We start from the raw sequence: 19,012 nt of genomic DNA, 5'->3' as shown, positions 1-19,012 counted from the left end.
AGGGGTCGATTTCAATTGCTTAGTCGATTTTACAGTTACAATAAATGGTAAAAGTTTTTTTGCGCATTTGACCTCCATTTGTTACCTGTTACCGAATCCACTGAAAATCAGCGTCGTAGCTAATAACATTATATATAACATTATTAGCGCATAATAAAACATAGTTGTCTTGAAAACCAGTTATGAATTTCGTGCTGTCAGTAATTGACTTTGAAATAATCATTTCAGGTGCAAAAGTATTCTGGTTAATTCCTCCAACTGAGAAGAACCTGCAGTTGTACGAGAAGTGGGTGCTTTCCGGCAAGCAGTCTGATGTGTTCTTCGGCGACACTGTTGAGAAATGCATTCGAGTGCATGTAAGTTCCTTTCTAATTGTTATTAGCACCGAATTAAAGTATAAAATTTTAGAATACGATAATTTGCTCAACAAGACGCCCTTTACTCGCACCATACATGCTCTAAATCGAGTAGTAAACATTTTTATTTTACTTGTTTTGACAGCGAATTCGTAAAGGTAACACTTTCTGTAGTACGTACCTACTGAGTTATTATTATTCTTTGTTATTGTTATTGAGTGGGAAAATTATTATTAATTATGATTTATTTTATTAAATAGAAATGCTATACTATTGTCATTGGAACGATCTTTTAAAAATATAGGGATTTCCATTATAGGCGGGTAGATTTTAACAGTTCATAGCGGCCATGTTGTTGAGGCTGCTTTTGTCAAATCTCTTGTTTATTTTGCAATCACTAAAGACAAATCATCATGGCAAGTTTCAGCGTTGAGCCTCACGTGCAAATGATAAAAATTTATTATCAAAATGGGAGTTCTATTGTGGCAACGATGCAGTATTTTCACAAAAAATATATGAATATCATTGTAGTAAAAACATCATGATATTCAATAAAAATAAAAATATTGCAATTGAGGCCTGTGCTTTTTTCCTACTTGTATAATGTAAATTTTCAATAATTGATAGTGTGATATAGGTTATAAAGTTATTAAATTAAAAAGCGACTCCTGAACATATGTACTCCTGCGTTAAGCTTTCGATTTAATGAATTTGTAATTATTCCAGCTTCAAGCCAGCCATACCTTCTTCATACCAACGGGATGGATTCACGCTGTGTACACTCCGAGCGACTCTCTCGTTTTTGGAGGCAACTTCTTACACCAATTTGGCATTGAGAAACAACTGAAAATAGCACAAGTTGAAGATGTTACCAAGGTATGTCGTGTCTACGATTAACAAGATTTTTATAAATTATTCAATGCGGCTTTAGGACATTGCGTTACGAAAGGGGTAAGTAGGCAGTTATGAACAGGAAAATCCTTTAGTGACCCGAACATTTGTAATTGCTGTTTCACCCAAGTGGCATACATGTTTTTCATGACACTTGAGAGGAATTTGTAAAAAAAAAGGTAAATTACATTTAAATTCGTAAGTTTGCGTACAGATCTGGCGAATGCGCCTTTTTGCGAAAGGTTCGCGAGTTGCGCACGTTTATTACGTACTGCGATCTGTTCGTCTGCCTTTTGTGCGCCGTCCGCGCGCCACATATGTCGACTCATCCGAAGAATAGAGTCCGATGTGATTATACAGCGGAAAGAGGACATAACAAAAAAATTATATAAGGAATAATACTCTTTTAAACAAAAGTTTTTGCTTTGATTTTACGTATGAATAATACTTGAAATCTTTTAAATTTGTGTATGCTATATACTGTAGTCTATCAGTATGTATTTTATAATGATGAATGAAATACAGCTGACAGTATTTATATTAGCTTTAATAAACAAAATGAAACAGCCTACTGACATTATTGGGGTCGCGTCTCTGTGAATTTGGCGGAAGGTTTACGTCGAGGTTATCGCGTTTCTAGCGGGTGGCGGGATAGTAGAAATAAAACAAGAAACCCATTACCGCTCTAGGACTATATGTTTGCCTAGTTTTCACATTTTTTGCACGTTACAACACTATTTCCAACCAAGTATGGTGAAAAATATATTACTGACTATGAAGGCGATGCCAGTAAACTCATGATTCTTCTGTAACGTTTTTCTTAGACGGCACTATTTACAAATAATGATACTCACAGGACACAATGGAACTATTTTTGGCTGTGTGATACTTAGGGTCGTATTCTAGAACTCTACTCAATGCTCGAGTCAGGATTTGAGTATGGTTTAAAGCACTCGAAATCATACTTAAGTCCCTGCCATTAGGGTCGTATTTCCAGTGCTTGTGTTTCCGGTGCAATCCTGACTTGAACATTGAGTATTGTTCTAGAATACGACCCTTAGGCTATAAAGAACAAAACATTTTTATTACACAGAAAATAAAGTAGTAATTCCAAAATTTTCCAGGTGCCTCAGAAGTTCCGGTACCCGTTCTTTACGGAGATGCTGTGGTACGTACTCGACCGGTACGTCTCAGCGCTGCTGGGCCGCAGCCATCTCGCACCCGAGGGTCAGACCACGCCGCCTATACCGCCTAAGGATCATATACATCTCACCCAGATCGAGCTGCATGGACTTAAGGTACTATCAACTTAATTTGATTAAGGCTCAACTTACATTGCCGTGGGACGGAATGGAAGCGATGTTTTGTAACCATAATACAAAAAGGGTCGAGCACAGAGATGGGCACTGGGTTAAAACCCAATCAATCCGCCCGGCCTTTAACTCATTTCTGTCCAAAACCCTGCTCGCAAAAATACGGAATTCGGTATAATTCCATACTTATTAGAAACTTCGATGTAAAAAAGTTTTTTTTATACAAAAAAGAGGCAACTTCAACCACCCACTTTGCAACCCTGTGGATTCTCACTATTAACGATACACGCGTTTTAAGACACTGATAGGATTATATTGCGAATAATGTGATTATTTCTATTTATACATTAATTATCCATGTAGAAACGTGAATATGGATATTTTGGTTTCTTTAAAATTTTCAAATCCTGTTTTCTCAATTTAAGTTTTGAGTTACTACAGTATTTGGTTTCGTGTGTGATATGCATTTCATGCATGTATGCATTTTATGGGCTTGCCTCCGTGTCTTGCCTTGTTTTATAACCTCATTTACGTGTGTAAATGAGGTGCCTGCACGTGCTTACACTCATAAAAACCCCGCACTAGGGAAACCCTGTGTCGCGGGTGCCTTGGACACTAACAGACAAACACAAATTACATCCAAACTCTCTAGAGAAATAAATGTAGGCTATACAAATATTTTTTCCGACCCGGAAATCTAACCTGGGACCTTGGCGGGACAGTCCGGCAAAGTATAAATTGTTTAAAAAACACTACTTGCTCATTGACAAATAGCACTTTTACCTAAATAGACTCCTTAAGATGCAAACAATTACATCTCAACTTACATTTCTAGGCCATCGTGATGTACTTACACCAGCTGCCAGCCGCGCGTAAGTCAGTCCCAGAGCTGTTGACTGACCCGATCGCGTTGGTACGTGATGTTCGCACTGTGGTGGAGCAGCACCGCCATGATAAGCAACACCAGGCTATCACGGGTGTGCCTGTGCTTAAAGGTTTGTACTTCCTATTCATTTTTTCCGTTACCTTTGAGTACATGATCGTAGACATTATCAACTAACCAACGCTAATATGGGCAAATCGATCGATGCTATTTAATTTTAGACTTGAGTATGACCCATATTCCGTTTCGTAATTATATTTTAAAGTTAGACTCTATTGACAGACGAATTAGGTTAATTTTCTTTTAATAAAATGAAAAACATTTATTATCGGCACACAGTATGAAGTATAATTTTTTTTTAATAGTACAAATGCGTGTGCCAATTAAAATATAACTGACTCTGCTTAAATACTCTATAGTCGCTTCGTTACGTGCTTAATTTTTATCAATTATTGCGTGATAACCGTGTTGAATATATTTATTTATAGTGTCCTAAAATGTTTTTTTATCATAACTTTTGAATATTCGAACATAACAATAAACTAGAAACATAACGTTATAGTGTAAGTCGGAACGGCTTAACGATTTCTGCACTAATTGGATACGGGAATGGCTCAACCGGAAAGGATAATACATAAATAAATAATAATAAAAAAAACTCTATTGCATCCAATAAACAAAACCAGACAATAACTATAAAAACCTTAAAAACAACCACACTAAGATACTAACTAAACGTTCAGAAGTCAGAAGGAGGTGTCTCAGCTGGTGCTGCTCTTGTTTACGACAGTCAGCTTTGGTTTTCAGTCACCCCCCTTCTCCCTTAGATGGATCGCGAGACGGGAGTATCGTAATACCAAAAATATAATTTAATAATGATAGTTGAATTTACATAATATGAATTGTAAATAAAAACAAAGTAGGCAGGAAGAAAAACCAAATTTTGCATATGATATATTATTGCGTTTAGCCGCCTTTTCAATTGCAAATTTGAGAGTATGAAGGTGCAAGAGAAAGTGCACGTCGCAAAGATAAATTGATTCTCCAAAAACTGATTCATAATCTATAAAAAAGGTCCATATTAATTATAAATCTATTAAAATTTACATCAAAATGCCTAACAATATAAAAATGTACCAAAAAACAATTCATTCACTTCCAAACTAAACACATTTCTTGTAAAAAAACATATTTATTCAGTGTCAGAATTCGTGCAGGATAGTGATCTCTAACAATATGATCTCGATGTATAAATAGCCTATATTTATATTTACAATACCTTTTTTTTTCCAAACATACATTTCGATGGCGGAACTTAATACTACATATTCTAATACAAACTAGTTTTAGGTACAATTTGCTATACCCTACCCAGGGTCCATGTGATACTGTTAATTACTTGTAACAACTGCTAATCATTTATTGCAACAAATGATTATTCTATTCAATTCGAAACCGTCGCTTCAATCCACTTTGCAGGGCCGGACGACGTGATGGCGGCAGAACGACGCCACTCGAGCGGACGTGGTGGTCGTGGAGGTGCACAACGTGGCGGGCCTCCCAGACCGAGACCGGAGCACGCTAATAACGCACCTCGGCGACGACGCACTAGGTACGAAGATGCCTTGTCAAACAAACATTAGTTTTCACATAACACTTTCACTGTCTTTTTTGAAGACAGAATAAAATGACATTTGAAGGGTAGCCAGTTTTCATAAAATTTTTAATAGTCATGCAGTTGTTGTCAACAGTTTCATCGATAGATATGGGATATCTAAGAAACTCAGAACATACTTAAACTAAAGATTAATTCATGTAAACTCTGAAAATATGTTTTTTACAATTGCCTCTGTTGGCAGGCGTATGCATAGGAAGAAGCTGGTGTCAAATTTCTTACATTTCGTCGTTATACTCTGACAACCAATTATCCGGAATTTTTACAGAAAATGACGTAATTGCTTATGAAAAATGGAAATATTTATATACTTTCGGTAAAACATAAAATGTGGAGTCATCTGTTACAAGTTAAAAGTGGATGACCATGCCAAATTTCAATTGCATTTGTGTCAAAGTATTTTTTTTTATAAAATAATTGTTTTCGTAAAATAACGACGATTTATTCTTTAGTAGCTGTCTACGGGGTGATTATACCTTCCGTTGTGTAACCGAGAACTGCTTGTCTAATATTATTTTGAGTGCAACCACGCCAACAAACTGCTTTCGCAGTTTGGCGAGAAATTTTATTGTTTTCTTTATGCAATATTTCAAGGTGCAAGAAATGCGAAGCGTGCCAGCGCACAGACTGCGGCGACTGCGTGTTCTGCCAAGACATGGTCAAGTTTGGCGGACTGGGGCGCGCCAAGCAGACCTGTGTTATGCGACAGTGCCTGCAGGTTGGTTACCGCCTTTATTTTTTTTATGTAATAGATGAAAATAAAGTCACTTGAGACTTTCGCTATATTGAAGTTACAAGTTATTGAAAATTACAATTTAGGTAGTTACACCCTACAACTGAACCCCTTATCTCTAGACATCTGATTATAGAAATAATTTATTTTCTAGCCCATGCTACCTGTTACCGCGTCTTGTGCTGTATGCCACCTGGATGGTTGGTTGCAAACTCCTGTCGCGCCACAAGCCAAAGGAAATTCTGGTAAGTTTTTAAAGAGCATACGCAAAATTACCTTTAGCATATATCTGTGTCATCGTCGGCTTAATGTATATAAGATTAATAAGTTAAATTAGCCATGATCTATGGGTTGCGAAAGGCGAAGCTTTTATGTTAGCTCGTGGGATGTCTATGGATAGTCCATTCAAGAAATATTCGAGTACTGGGCAACAGCCCCTGTAATTTGACTGATATCAGTCAGCATTGCCATTTAACTTTCATTCATACCTACTTACGTAGTTTTAAGTCTAAGAGTCGTATTCTAGAATTCTACTTAATGCTCAAGTCAGAGTATTGCAGTGAGCACTGAAAATCATACTCAAGTCCTTGCCATTAGGGTCGTATTTCCAGTGTTTGAAATCGTACTCAAGCTCAAATCCTGACTTGAGCATTGAGTAGAGTTCTGGAATACGACCCTTAGAGTGGTTCTACGCGGCGACTTTTAGCAGCGATGCAAACGCATCGATACAATCGCCTATATATCCCAAGTGTAGCGATGTAATCGCGCGTTTGTATTAATGCAGTCGCGCGATTGCATCGCTGCTTAAAATCGCGCGTGTGTGTAAAGGTAGACGATTAGCAACTGCATCGATGCTAAAAGTCTCCGTGTATAACCGATCTAAGTAGCACTGTAACTGTTACGGGTAGACGTGTCGCTTACCTCCAGGCGCACGACATGTTCGTCCCGTCACTTGATATCATAAAAAAAAATTAATTAGTGACAGATGCGAATTAAACGGCAACACTGGGATTGTTAACCCTTGGAATGACTGCGCTAATGAGGGATGTTTTTGGATTGTGCAGCGCAAAAGTGCAAACATGCATTTTCGCATGAAACTGCGTCAGAAAAATGCATAAAGTTTTGATTAGGTTTAAATTTTACGATACAAACCATATATCACTGTTTTCCTCGTGAGTAGTCCTATCAGAATATCATATTCTAATTAATAATAAAAACTTACCTGATGCAGTTCTGATGCGATGAATTTATTTTGTAAGTTTTCTTGCGCCTTCATTAAAGTTGTCAACATAATTGCAAAAAATTACAACTCATTGCCACTCACAAATCACAATAAGTTTTTAGTCCTCACATTCAAGTGTCTGGGACATAAATTAGATACTTGAAATTGACCGATTGAACATAAAAATGTTTGTTTATGTTATGGCTCCGATAAGGGCGCGTTCCCACTATGTCGTGACGACAGATTGTCGTGCAGTTTACAGTGTCGTGGCTTGTATATTTAAATGAAGTTGTTCACATATAGCACGACACTGTTAAGGGCGCGTTCCCATTATGTCGTGACGACAGATTGTCGTGCAGTTTACAGTGTCGTGACTTGTATATTTAAATGAAGTTGTTCACATATAGCACGACACGATTAACTGTCGTTAACGATATTTTTTCCCAGTTCCCACTGTCGTCACAGTGGGAACAGCTAGAACTACAGTCGTCAGACGATAAAAAAACGTCACGACAAAAACGTGATGACAGATTGTCGCAACTCCTATTGTCGTCACGTTTTATTTATCGCTGTCCGCACGTAATCTGCTCCCTGCCCTCCCCTCTCGTACCCCGCGCCCTCTGCTCCCTTTGCAGTAGCGTTGGGTCGTAGCCAGAGATGGCAAGGAGGCTGTCGTGAAACGATAACTTGTCGTCACGATCTAGTAGAAACAGCTAGTCACGACAGTCGTTCAACGATATAAAATCGTCCATGACAGATAGTCGTGATATGGGAACAGGCTAGACACGACAGTCGTCCAACGAGAATAAAACGTGACGACATAGTGGGAACGCGCCCTAACGAGACGCCATTAAACGACCGCCCGCAGCGAGACACTTGAAAGTTTAAAGTCGGCTTTTTTGCTTCTAACAACGTGTTACAGTGCATTCTAACAGTAGCCGGTGTCTTTTTATTGTCAAAGTTAGTCACTGGATGAGTAATTGATAAACAAAAACACTCTTTTGACCAAATATAGGACAAATATAAAATACCACGCAAAATGTCACGGCCACGATGACATCGTTTTTGCTATTTAAAAGTTCGTAATGTTTTTCACTAAGTTTAACAACACTTTTTCAAAAACCATTACTTTACACGTTATCTACATGATTTTCATGTCATTCATTCATTGTCATTCACCCGAATGTGACGTGACAGTTGGTTGGGTTATCAGTGTAATGCTCTATCATTATACTTGATGTGCTCTATACAGGTCGTAACGGGCCGTCGTCATTGCGCGAGTGTTCGGTGTGCTACAGCATCGTGCACCCGCAGTGCGTACCGCCAGGAGGACAGGTCAACGAGGACCTGCCCAACTCCTGGGAGTGTCCCACTTGCACCACCATGGGGCTCAACCACGACTACAAGGTAAATCATAACAGAGAAACTAAAGTTGAAATTAAAAGATCCACAGATTGGCAACAAAGGTATGAGAGCACGGCGATTCGAACTGACATCTAAAATACGGTTTTCTTGGTATTTTTTGTTGCTCTGGCTCTCCGAGATAATGCATGAGTGTTCGTATCGTTTTCGTTTCATTAACTCCAACATTTAATGAAGAATGTACTCGGTCAGTCGATGAAGTTCATTTATATCAAGAATGTTTGTAGCCTCGCCATTTCCGCGCGCGTCAGAAGTCGTCAGACCTTCGCCGCATCAGCGTCGGCTCCGACGCCAGTCAGCTCAGCCAAAATCACAATTTACAGGTATTATTTTCAAATTCGTTCAATAGCCTCATGCTATATTGAATAATTATACATATTATTACACCAACATATGTGCTTGCGCCGAAAACTAATTTCGTGCTAACTCATTTGGTTTTGCGATTCAATTTATTTTTATATACCAGCTTCAGCTACAACTAGTGTGGAATAACCAAAAGCCTAAACTGTCATCCGACTGTTGTATTCGTTCCACAAGTTAACAAGTATGTCAGTGTGTCGGTCGTCGTTAGTGACACGTAAATTATTTGCACAGGAAATATTTTTTAGTGATCACTAAATAGTTCAAAGTTTGAAGCTACGCTGAGTTTGAGAGGCAGTACAGCTCCTTGTGTAAGAGTTCGTCCAGGGGTTCTATTACTGCCGCCTAGCAGTAATGTGAATATTACGGCGTTCCGATTTTGAAGGGTAACGATGCTGGTGAAATTACAAACACATGGGACTTTTCAACTTATATCTCAAGGTGACGGGTGCAGCGGTAGTGCTCCTCAGATGTTTGCGATTTAAAGCTCTGAGTGGCACCGCAACTGTCATGGATTGGAGTATTGCTTACCTCCAGGATCACGACCTTCGTCCCGTAGGAGCACTATATTTGACTTCGTAGTACCGAGTTCCTTCCACAACTTACCAATGAGCTATATTAAATGAAATGATCTATTTTGGACCAAACAAATCCGTACACAATTGCATAATTAAAAAAAATAATCAACACCATCGGAAATTAACACTTACAATTTAAAAACTAATAATAGATAACATAAACATTGTAACCAAAAGGAAAACAAAACAAATCACTAACAAAAATATCACAATGTTAAAAAATTCCTACTAGATCCGACATTTCGACAGACGTTTAGCCAGCGATGGCTAAAACATTATGCAATAATGATCAAATTCAACTGAGACAAGACGTTTCTCAATCATTATGCTTTTAAAATTTTCTGTTCATTTGAACTGTATGTAGTGATGGGCTTGTTACATTATATGCATTATCTTACATTACAGAACAGACTTCCGCCGCCGGTACCGACGACAACGGTCAAGTCTGAACCAGGCTCAGACAATGAGAGCAAAAATGATCTACTCCTCAAAAAAGATAATGGTAAGAATAGATGAAGTTTACTTAGAATTTCTAGTCAACGTTGCTCCCTTATATTAAATGTTTCTTTAGTAAAAAATGTTTTTCAGAGCGAAAATATAATAAATAGGTCCTTTAACTTTAAATTAATTTAATACCTAGTAACAGTAGAGCTTTTTGTGAAAGAGTTCGTCCAGGCTAGTACTGCCACCTTGCCTATTTCTGCCGCCAAGCAGTAATGTCAGCGTTACTGTGTTCCGGTTTTGAAGGGTAAGGGTTCTGGTCAAATTAGGGGCACATGGGACTTGTCAACTTATGTCTCAGAGTGACGGGCGCAGTGGCAGTGCCCCTCAGATCTTCGCGATTTAAAGCTCATGAGGTCACTGCAACTGTTATGGACAGGCGTGTAGCTTACCATCAGGCCCACGACTTGTTCATCACGTCACTCGATATTATAAAACAAAGATTTCTTTCAAACTACCATAAAATTAGGTCGGGGAGAAAACCACAAATATATATCATACATCGACTGTGAACTGGCAACCGGTACTATCTCAATTTTGACAACTTTACAGGATGAATTTTGTCAAATCTGTTAAAAATACACTACAGTCAAAGTACATTGCAGTCAATATAAAAAAAAACTGGGTAGCTAGAGATTTTCATGGGGTATATGACATTCCCCAAGGAGTACACTTTATATGCCCCAAAACTATTATATCTATTATGGTACAGGTTTAGATAACAGTTCTCTATAGATGGTTTTAGAAAAAAGAAATTGGTCTTATATATTTATTTCACTCAAGTCAAAATTTTAAAATCTTTTTAATACCAAACAACGTTACACCAAGTACCAAGCACCAAACAACATAATTAAGTTGATCTCTCTTAAGATTTACTCTTATAGTCCTTATTTTAACTTCATTTGTAGATCAATTGATTATATGTAGTAAAATTGTTCTATACATATCCACTAAAGTCTATTAATACCCTAAAAACTAGTGATCTTAAGTTTATTCTAGATATATTTCATTTAAAGACATTCTGTAGTATATGCTTATTGACAAACACTTTATAGCGCGACTTCAGTATATTTTATTTAAAAAAATACTATAATTAGGGTTTTCCACTTCTACTTTAAATTATCTAAAAAACCTTCTTCAAGATATCTTGAGGGAATTTGAACTTTTAAAATGTACTATCGAATTAAATTCTATTAGATATCTTATAGTATCTATTTAGATATAGAAGTGCTGCTTGGGTCATTTAAGTCATTACAAATCCCTCAATAAAATTTTGACGTGGTCAGCGCCAGAAGTTGACTGTTCTAAATTGTAATGTGCAGATGTGAAAGAGGAGGTTGGTGAAGCTGGTGTGGCTGAGCGAGGTGAAGGCGAGTGGGAACCCGCCGTGAAGAAGCGCCGCGCCTCAGACGAGGATGAGGCGCCTAAAAAACAGGCGCTCAGGGCACACTTGGCCTTGCAGCTTACACACCACTCCGCCAAAGTATGTATCCAACTGTTAGCTGTAGCGTGTTTCGGCAACCAATAGCATCTCGTTATTTTGATTAAAGGTGCGTACAGATTTGCTCGATTGACTATCGTTATCGCATTTTTTGTCGATCTGCACTGTGGTATTTAATTAGGTGCCTGCAAATTTGTTCGATTTTAACCTTGATGTCAATCAATCGCTAAGAGGCGACAATCGATGAAATGGAGCAAATCTGTTAGTTGGCATATCTTATTGATCGTCAAAAAAACAACATATCGAGCGACAAGGAAAACAACGATAATCAAAAATCGAGATTTCAATAACTAAATACTATTATTTGCTGAAACAGCTTTCCTGCTCCATTTGGTAATTGATAGGCCTGTATTGGAGACTTCTTCATTAATATCTATCACTACAGAGTGACTGATACTTTTGAAGGGTTATGTTCGTGTACGTTAACTTCAGTCTATAATATTTGTTTTATTATAATAATGTGCCATACAACTACACCAATTGCCTGGTTTCAAACTATAATATTATTGTATATAAAATTCACTCTGGGGCTTTACCCAGAACATCCAGTACAGAACCAGTTTAGAAATATTCATTTCCCAATTTCTACCGGGAATCGAATCCGGGACCTCCTCATCCAGCGCTAACAGAATAGACCATTAGGCCACTGAGGTCGTCCTATCATTATTTTATCTTTATGATTTTCCTTGTTCAGAAACACCTTTAAAGTTAATTAAAGAAGGATGAACAAAAGAGAAAACTAATGGAAACGCTGTGGACAATAATAGAGAAAAACACCCACGCATCATTTATTATGATGTTATAAACAGTCCGATCATATTTTGAAAGGTTTTGTATTTAGATTGCACTCTGTTTTATTTTTAATGAAAGTGTGTGGAAGAAGTGAAGTGGGAGACCTTACACCGTATCCAGTATAAATACCAAAATTATGTTTAAAATGGGCGAGATTTTAATATGCAATAGTATTTTAAAATTATAAATATAATTTTCCAGCAACTGAAGAAACCGCTATACCCAATCCGGCCAGCCTTACCACCAACAGGGGCCGGCATCAACACACAGGGCTCCCCGTGGTTGGATCGCGACGCCATGTTGTGCGTCTTTGCCAAACTCACGCCACATGAATTGGCCGTTTGTGCACTCGTTTGCAAGGCTTGGGCTGAGTATTCCGTGAGTATGGGTGTCATTATGTTCTTTACGATATTTTTTCCAGTATAGTGTATAAGAATAGAAAGTTGTGGCCATAGATTGGCATTACAAACGTAGGTTCGAGTCCATCTGACAGGACCGAAGGAATATTTCTTTGTGTTCGATCTTTGTATTAATAATAATTATAACAAACTAGTGGCGTAATTTCACAAAAAAAAAATAATAATATCATGGTAGTAAAACATCGTGGTATTCAATAAAATTAATAATAGAAAGTGTAGTCAGATGGAGTTAACAATTAAACTATTTTTTTAAAATTACAGATTATTTATTATTTCTATCATGTTTCGTTAAATAGGCATAGCTTATTTAACACCTATTTACCTTCTCTCAGGCTCCATCTGAAAATCGGCTGTGGCTTGCTCACCATAAGCTGAGGTGGCTACCTTTTCCGCGATTGTTGTTTTTTGTATTTATTTATTTTTAATTTAATTGAAATTCTTTGTACCTATATTTTATTTGTAATAGCCGAATAAATGTTATTCTTTCTATTAATAACCGCTATATACAACTGTAGCGGTTACTACACTAGACTGCCACGCAGATGTCTCGGGTTCGATTCGCGGGCCGAGAGATATATTTGTAAGGTCTACATCTATTTATCTCATGAGTTTGGGTCTAATTTGTGGTTGTCTATGTGTATATCGATAGCACCCGCGATCCTGCGTTTCCCTAGTACAGGGATATGAGTTTGTGTGTTATTATTGCAAATTCGGTCGTAAATCATCGGAGCGGGACAGCGATATTACGCTCTCCCAGTTGCTTAGCGTCGAGCGTACGTGTCGCGTGTGCAAGCCTTTTATCGCTAAAAACAAACGAATCTCTAAGGGCACGTGGTAGGTGCGGTGCTATATGAGGAATTTATTATCTGATATTATTTTAAATATCGCAATATTATGTCAGTAATTTGTTCAAATTTTTGGCGGATATAAAGATCCCAAAAAATTAGGAAGCTTTTTTATAATGAAATAAGTGCGCATTTCACCTGCATCTCACCTGATGGAAAGTGACCATGAGGTAGACGACAAAGTATGCACATCTAAATAATGCCTTTTCACTCACGCAATGTAAAGGTCCAAGTTATAGCGTTCAGGAAATAAGTCTGGAGGCAGGGAATTTTATTCTTCAGCCGTTCGCCATATAAATGTGGAAGCGAAACGATACGTGTGAATCCTTGGCATATTCACAACATAGGGGTGGAACCCCAGCCTACGTCTTTTTACGATTTTATTATTATTATTCATTATATTTTAAATTTGAATATGTTAAATTACTTACAGCAAAAACGTGTTGATAAGATGAAATTTTAAGACGATGTAACATTTCATCTACCAATTCGAGTTGGAACTTTCGGTAGACGAGTTCATGCAGTTCGTTTTTATGCACAGTTTAATGTAAAGAACTTGTTTCTCTAATTCAGATGGACCCATCTTTGTGGCGCAGTATGTCTTTCGTGCAAGTGCGCGTCTCCGCTGCGCAGCTGGCGGGTATTGCTCGTCGTCAGCCGCTGTCGCTCGGCCTTGAGTGGTGTCACCTCGCACGCCGCCAACTAGCTTGGTTAGTTACCATTACCCTTATATCAAACAGATTAAGGATGAAGATTGCCTGAAAGAGCGGTAAACTGCGGCAAGAACGAAGTTTTTAATGTTTAAACTATTAATGTTGCATTTTCATCGAAGTGTTCGTAAAGCTATGCGTTCATACATAGTGTAGTTCATCTAAACTATTACAAGAAATAAAGTTAAAGATTAATATAGACAACTAAAGTAAATTATACATCGTTATAAGTTGCCTAACACGATAATAATTCTGTCGCTGAATATTTTGCTTAAAATAACTTGTGCGGACGACGCGAAGAACAGAGCGAAGTAACATTAGACATATAAATCGAGTTCTTAGGTTTTTGCGATTGTTTTCAGATTATTATTTTGTTCAGATCTAAATCTGTAGACATACATAGAACAATCAACATATCATCATAACAAAGAAATTTATGTTATGTGTTATCTAAGGAGATTTTAATTTTTATTATTGTTATAGTATGATTCATGCCCCTGATTAAAGTAATAGGCATCCTTACTTTCTTCGGTATATAACTAATTGTTATGTTTTTTGTAATAAATCATAGATAAATGCAAGTGAAATATAGCCCACAAAGACTACCCAATTGAACAATATTTAAATTTTGTCAACAGGCTCCTAGCACGCCTACCAGCACTCCACTCTCTCTCCCTAGCCGGCTCCCCAGCCGAGGCAGCTCTCGCTCTTCGTTCGTCCACATGTCCGCCTCTCACCTCTCTGGACCTCTCGTTTGCACGTTGCCTTGACGACGCGAAACTGCGAGGCGTCTTGGCCCCGCCTGAAAACTCCCGGCCTGGCGGCGGAGCGAGGACTGGCGCCGAACCGTCGCGACTTGCTGCCTTAAGTGTGTTGAGGCTACCCGGCACCGACATAACTGACGTCGCAATGAGATATGTTGTTCAAGTGAGTTTTACCAATGTTGTCATTCGATTATTATTACCAGTGAAAAGTTTAATAAAATGACAATAAAATTAGCATTTTCTGTATAAAACGCAGTAATAATGTGAAAATAAGATCAATTTTGGATTTGGGTACTATTTTTGCGAAGCATTGTATAAGGAATGGTATCATGGTATCAACTGCCTCCGTGGCCGAACGGTTACCATACCGAACTGCCACGCAGAGGTCCCCGGGTTCGATTCCCGGGCCGGGAGAAATATTTGTATGGCCTACATTTATTTCTCTCGTGAGTTTGTGTGTAATTTGTGGTTGTCGAGGTGTGTGTCCATGGCACCCGCGACACAGGGTTTCCCTAGTGCGGGGCTATGTTGAGTGTGTGCGTGTGCGTTTGTTAACGTGGTATTGTGTTGTACGTATGGGCATTGAATTTTAACTTTCTAGTAAAAATATTGTCATTAACATGTGGTAAAAATTAACAATCCGAAACATTTAGTTTGTTGATATTTTATATAAAAAGTGCGTATTTGACTTCTTTTTCACCTGATGGGAAGTGACGCTGAGATCGACTAACGAGCGTACACACCAAAATAATGCCTATTCACTCTTGCCTTGAAAAGCGTAGTGCAACCTGTTTTGTAGTATATATTTACGTACGTTGTAATCATTACACATTTTAAACCCTCAGATGTTAATCAGCCAATATTATTCCCAGGCACTACCAAAGCTCGTGGAGTTGGACGCATCATCCTGCGCTCGTCTGACAGACGCGGGCGCAGCGCAACTGGCGCACCACGGACTGCAACGGCTGTCGCTGGCCGGATGCCGGCTGCTCACTGAAGGTGCCCTCGATCATCTCGCCAGATGCCCTAACCTAGTCAGGTACGTCAAAATCCCTTGATAGCGCCACCGCCAGTCGTGAGTCGAAAGCAAAGATCACCTTCACTAAAAGTTTAAACACTGAGTCGAATTATATGACTTTTTAATTAACATTTCAAACAATGCCCATTTTGGACTCGTAAATTTTGTTAGCCGCGACCGGTTGAAAATTTATATTCATATAAATATACATTATAAAACAATAAAGTTTCATTCATAAAACTGAAAAAGTTGGAGAAAAAGATTTGACGTTTTAAATAGCATTGCATAAAAAGCATTTGAATGTAACTCGATTTACATTTTTACATTTTTTTAAGCCTCGTTTACACTTCCATTATTTGTTCAAAGTTGAGGTAATTATGAATGAAAATACAGTAATTGTGACATTGATAAGCAATGAACTTCTTTAACTTTAACTTTCTCTCTCTTGATTCGTTATCAACTTCATGCTGTAGCGGTCTCTGATAACGACTTCAGGAATGAACTGTATGCAGTTAAAACCGACTTTATGCAGCAGAGATCAACTGCATACAGTTAATCTTGCAATCAGCCTATCGCGTAGGTTTTAGGTTAGGTTTCGCAAATACATAGATTTCGTCGATCTCCACTGGCAGTCTCCAACTTTTTTTTCATAAACAGACTTTTTGAAACATTTTCCTAGTGCCTAGAAAAATTTGGATTGGCGACTAAAAAGTCGTTTAGTCCCGGTAATGCGAATGTTTTTAAGTATGTTCTGTCTGTATAATTTGGCTGGGCAATAAAAGTGAAAATGCGAATGAAATTACCATACTTGTGGCAAAAAACGTTCGTATTTCATAAATTCAAGGTTATAATGAGATCATCCTATTTCAGGCTGGACCTACGACATGTCCCTCTGGTCTCCACACAGGCGGTGATCAAATTTGCAGCAAAGTCCAAACACAACCTCCACGTCAAGGACGTTAAACTGGTCGAGCTGCGGAAGACCTGATCCGAGGAAACTCCGCGCAAGGAACCCGAAGCTATACAGTAACTTTGAGTGATATTACAGTGATTCCTAACTAATAGTGAGTGTATCCCTTTCAGTGTGAAAGATTAGCTTGAATGATTTTTCATGAAGCGCGAAAAGGACGCCTGTAGGTTTCATATTTCGTGAAGGGTGGTTGAATTAAGTATTACGCGTGACAGTGTTGATGGCATAGGGAAATTATTTTTGTATTGAAAACTGAAGCACCAAAAAAGCTAGCTTAGCTGACTCTAGTCTAAATGTTAGATAGTGAAATGTTTTTCTAATTCTTTAAACTGTATTGTTAAAATTAAAAGATGGTAATTAATTGGGGTTTGACGGAATTTGAAATAACTAATTTCTTTTATAATAAGGACACGGAAGTTAAAAGCTGCGTTATTAACTCTATTTTGATTGAGTATTTTTTTAAATAGCCTTTTGTTTATACTTGCAATTAATTAAATTTCGATATGCACATAAATAATATGGACACAGCATCATATGATAATGTTGACTACAACATATCGTACCGACATCATGAATCAATATGAATCTTCTTTGTAGAAAAATGTTGTTTTCCCTTATTTCTGTGATTGCTTTAAGCTACATATCAAAAAATGTTTCTATGCTATCAACACTAATGCAAAGACTTGTAAAGCCTACTCTAGCCTCTCTTGTAGGTTTGGCAAAGTGATACGATTTCTAAATTGTAGTTTTAATATGGGACTCTGTATAATCAGAAGAAGTTCGGCGAAAAGTGCGTATAATGTTGTTTAAAATAAAATTAGAAAATTTAGGAGAATGACTGATGCCGAATTTCCATTTAAGCAATACGGTTTTAAAATTTTTAATCTATGACAATTAATTTGAAATAAAATATAAATTATTGAACAACTTAACGTTTTTCAATTGTTGCCTGTAAACATTATGGCAATGATATTTTCGTCATCGTCACTCGGACCCGGCGGCCATAAATAAGCTTTTACGTAGATCTAGATGACTTTATTAATTTCTATAATAATTAGTTAATTATGTACTAAGAATTTGGATCATCAATCTTTGGTGTTCAAAGACTAGGATACAAATGAAAAAAAAAAAAAAAAAAAACAACCAATTACCTGGACAAAATTATTTCTATCAGGTACTTTTAGCGGATTTGCAGGTTTTCCACAGCCGATGTGTTGACACAAAAGTTTTAGTGTAGTTGATCTGAAATCAGAAGGACATATTTTGATCAGTCTCTACCATGTAACAGTAATAATGAGTTTACAGTAACATTTGTCGCTGTCGACCACGTAAATATTAAACCGTAATGCGCACTTCGTAGTGGCAAGAGTAATATTTTCTACACAAATTTTAACGTGGTATTTGGGGACAAACGTTACTGTAACCTCATGATAGGTTGCCAGTTAAATACTTAAAACTTGACGCTATTAAAGACCCCCCCACGTTAGCGATTTTCGAGTGTCGTTCAGTTACCGTTGTGACACTATAAAGATGATATAACTGAAGTTGGCGAGAAGCGCTAGTGCGTTGTGCATTTGTATATACTTCTCCGCCACAAACGTTGCACTGACGCGGCGCCAGCGCGGCGTTTATCCGACGTTCGGTTCTATTCGGCAATCGCTTAGCGTTGGCGTCGAGTTGACGTTGTGCGTGCGCTGGCAAGACTGACGCTCGAAAGATGCTAGTGTGGAGGTTTCTTATACACTTGTTATGGCATCGGATCAACTTAGACTGGTTCAAACGTTATCTAGACATAAAAAAGTCCTCTAGATCTATGATTGATCGAGCTTTATTCGGGTCGAATTATAAATAGTGCCAATAGGTTTTGACAGCACACTTTCCACTGCACAATGAAAGATTTAAAAAAGTTGTATGTATTAATTTTATTGCATGCTGTTGCATCACTATATATTTTATTGTTGTTTTATTTTTAATGTCGCAATTCAAATAGAGGCTTGTATTACTGGTTGACTTAACTTTGATCAATAAATATGTATGTCAAAATGTCTACTTTAGGTAG

General features: G+C 37.7%; 1 protein-coding gene across 1 annotated transcript in view; it reads left to right on the top strand.

The window, feature by feature from the left end:
- Positions 1–17,556, top strand: part of LOC113225949 (jmjC domain-containing histone demethylation protein 1) — a 48,773-nt gene extending 31,217 nt beyond the window's left edge. The window contains exons 6-21 of the mRNA XM_026458431.1: positions 229–356; positions 1,083–1,232; positions 2,372–2,545; positions 3,396–3,555; positions 4,923–5,055; positions 5,713–5,836; positions 6,006–6,096; positions 8,326–8,480; positions 8,723–8,818; positions 9,839–9,935; positions 11,257–11,417; positions 12,429–12,605; positions 14,065–14,201; positions 14,840–15,128; positions 15,838–16,004; positions 16,854–17,556. Coding sequence (XP_026314216.1) covers positions 229–356; positions 1,083–1,232; positions 2,372–2,545; positions 3,396–3,555; positions 4,923–5,055; positions 5,713–5,836; positions 6,006–6,096; positions 8,326–8,480; positions 8,723–8,818; positions 9,839–9,935; positions 11,257–11,417; positions 12,429–12,605; positions 14,065–14,201; positions 14,840–15,128; positions 15,838–16,004; positions 16,854–16,971 — 2,357 coding nt within the window. The 3' untranslated portion in view covers positions 16,972–17,556. The remainder of the gene's footprint in view (positions 1–228; positions 357–1,082; positions 1,233–2,371; positions 2,546–3,395; positions 3,556–4,922; positions 5,056–5,712; positions 5,837–6,005; positions 6,097–8,325; positions 8,481–8,722; positions 8,819–9,838; positions 9,936–11,256; positions 11,418–12,428; positions 12,606–14,064; positions 14,202–14,839; positions 15,129–15,837; positions 16,005–16,853) is intronic.
- Positions 17,557–19,012: the final 1,456 nt, after the last annotated feature.

Source organism: Hyposmocoma kahamanoa, unplaced genomic scaffold (assembly GCF_003589595.1).
Source record: "Hyposmocoma kahamanoa isolate Upper Pololo Valley unplaced genomic scaffold, ASM358959v1 180, whole genome shotgun sequence".
Taxonomy (NCBI): Eukaryota; Metazoa; Arthropoda; class Insecta; order Lepidoptera; family Cosmopterigidae; genus Hyposmocoma; species Hyposmocoma kahamanoa.
Note: the sequence above shows the minus strand (reverse complement) of the source record. Positions and strands in the feature narration are given on the sequence as shown.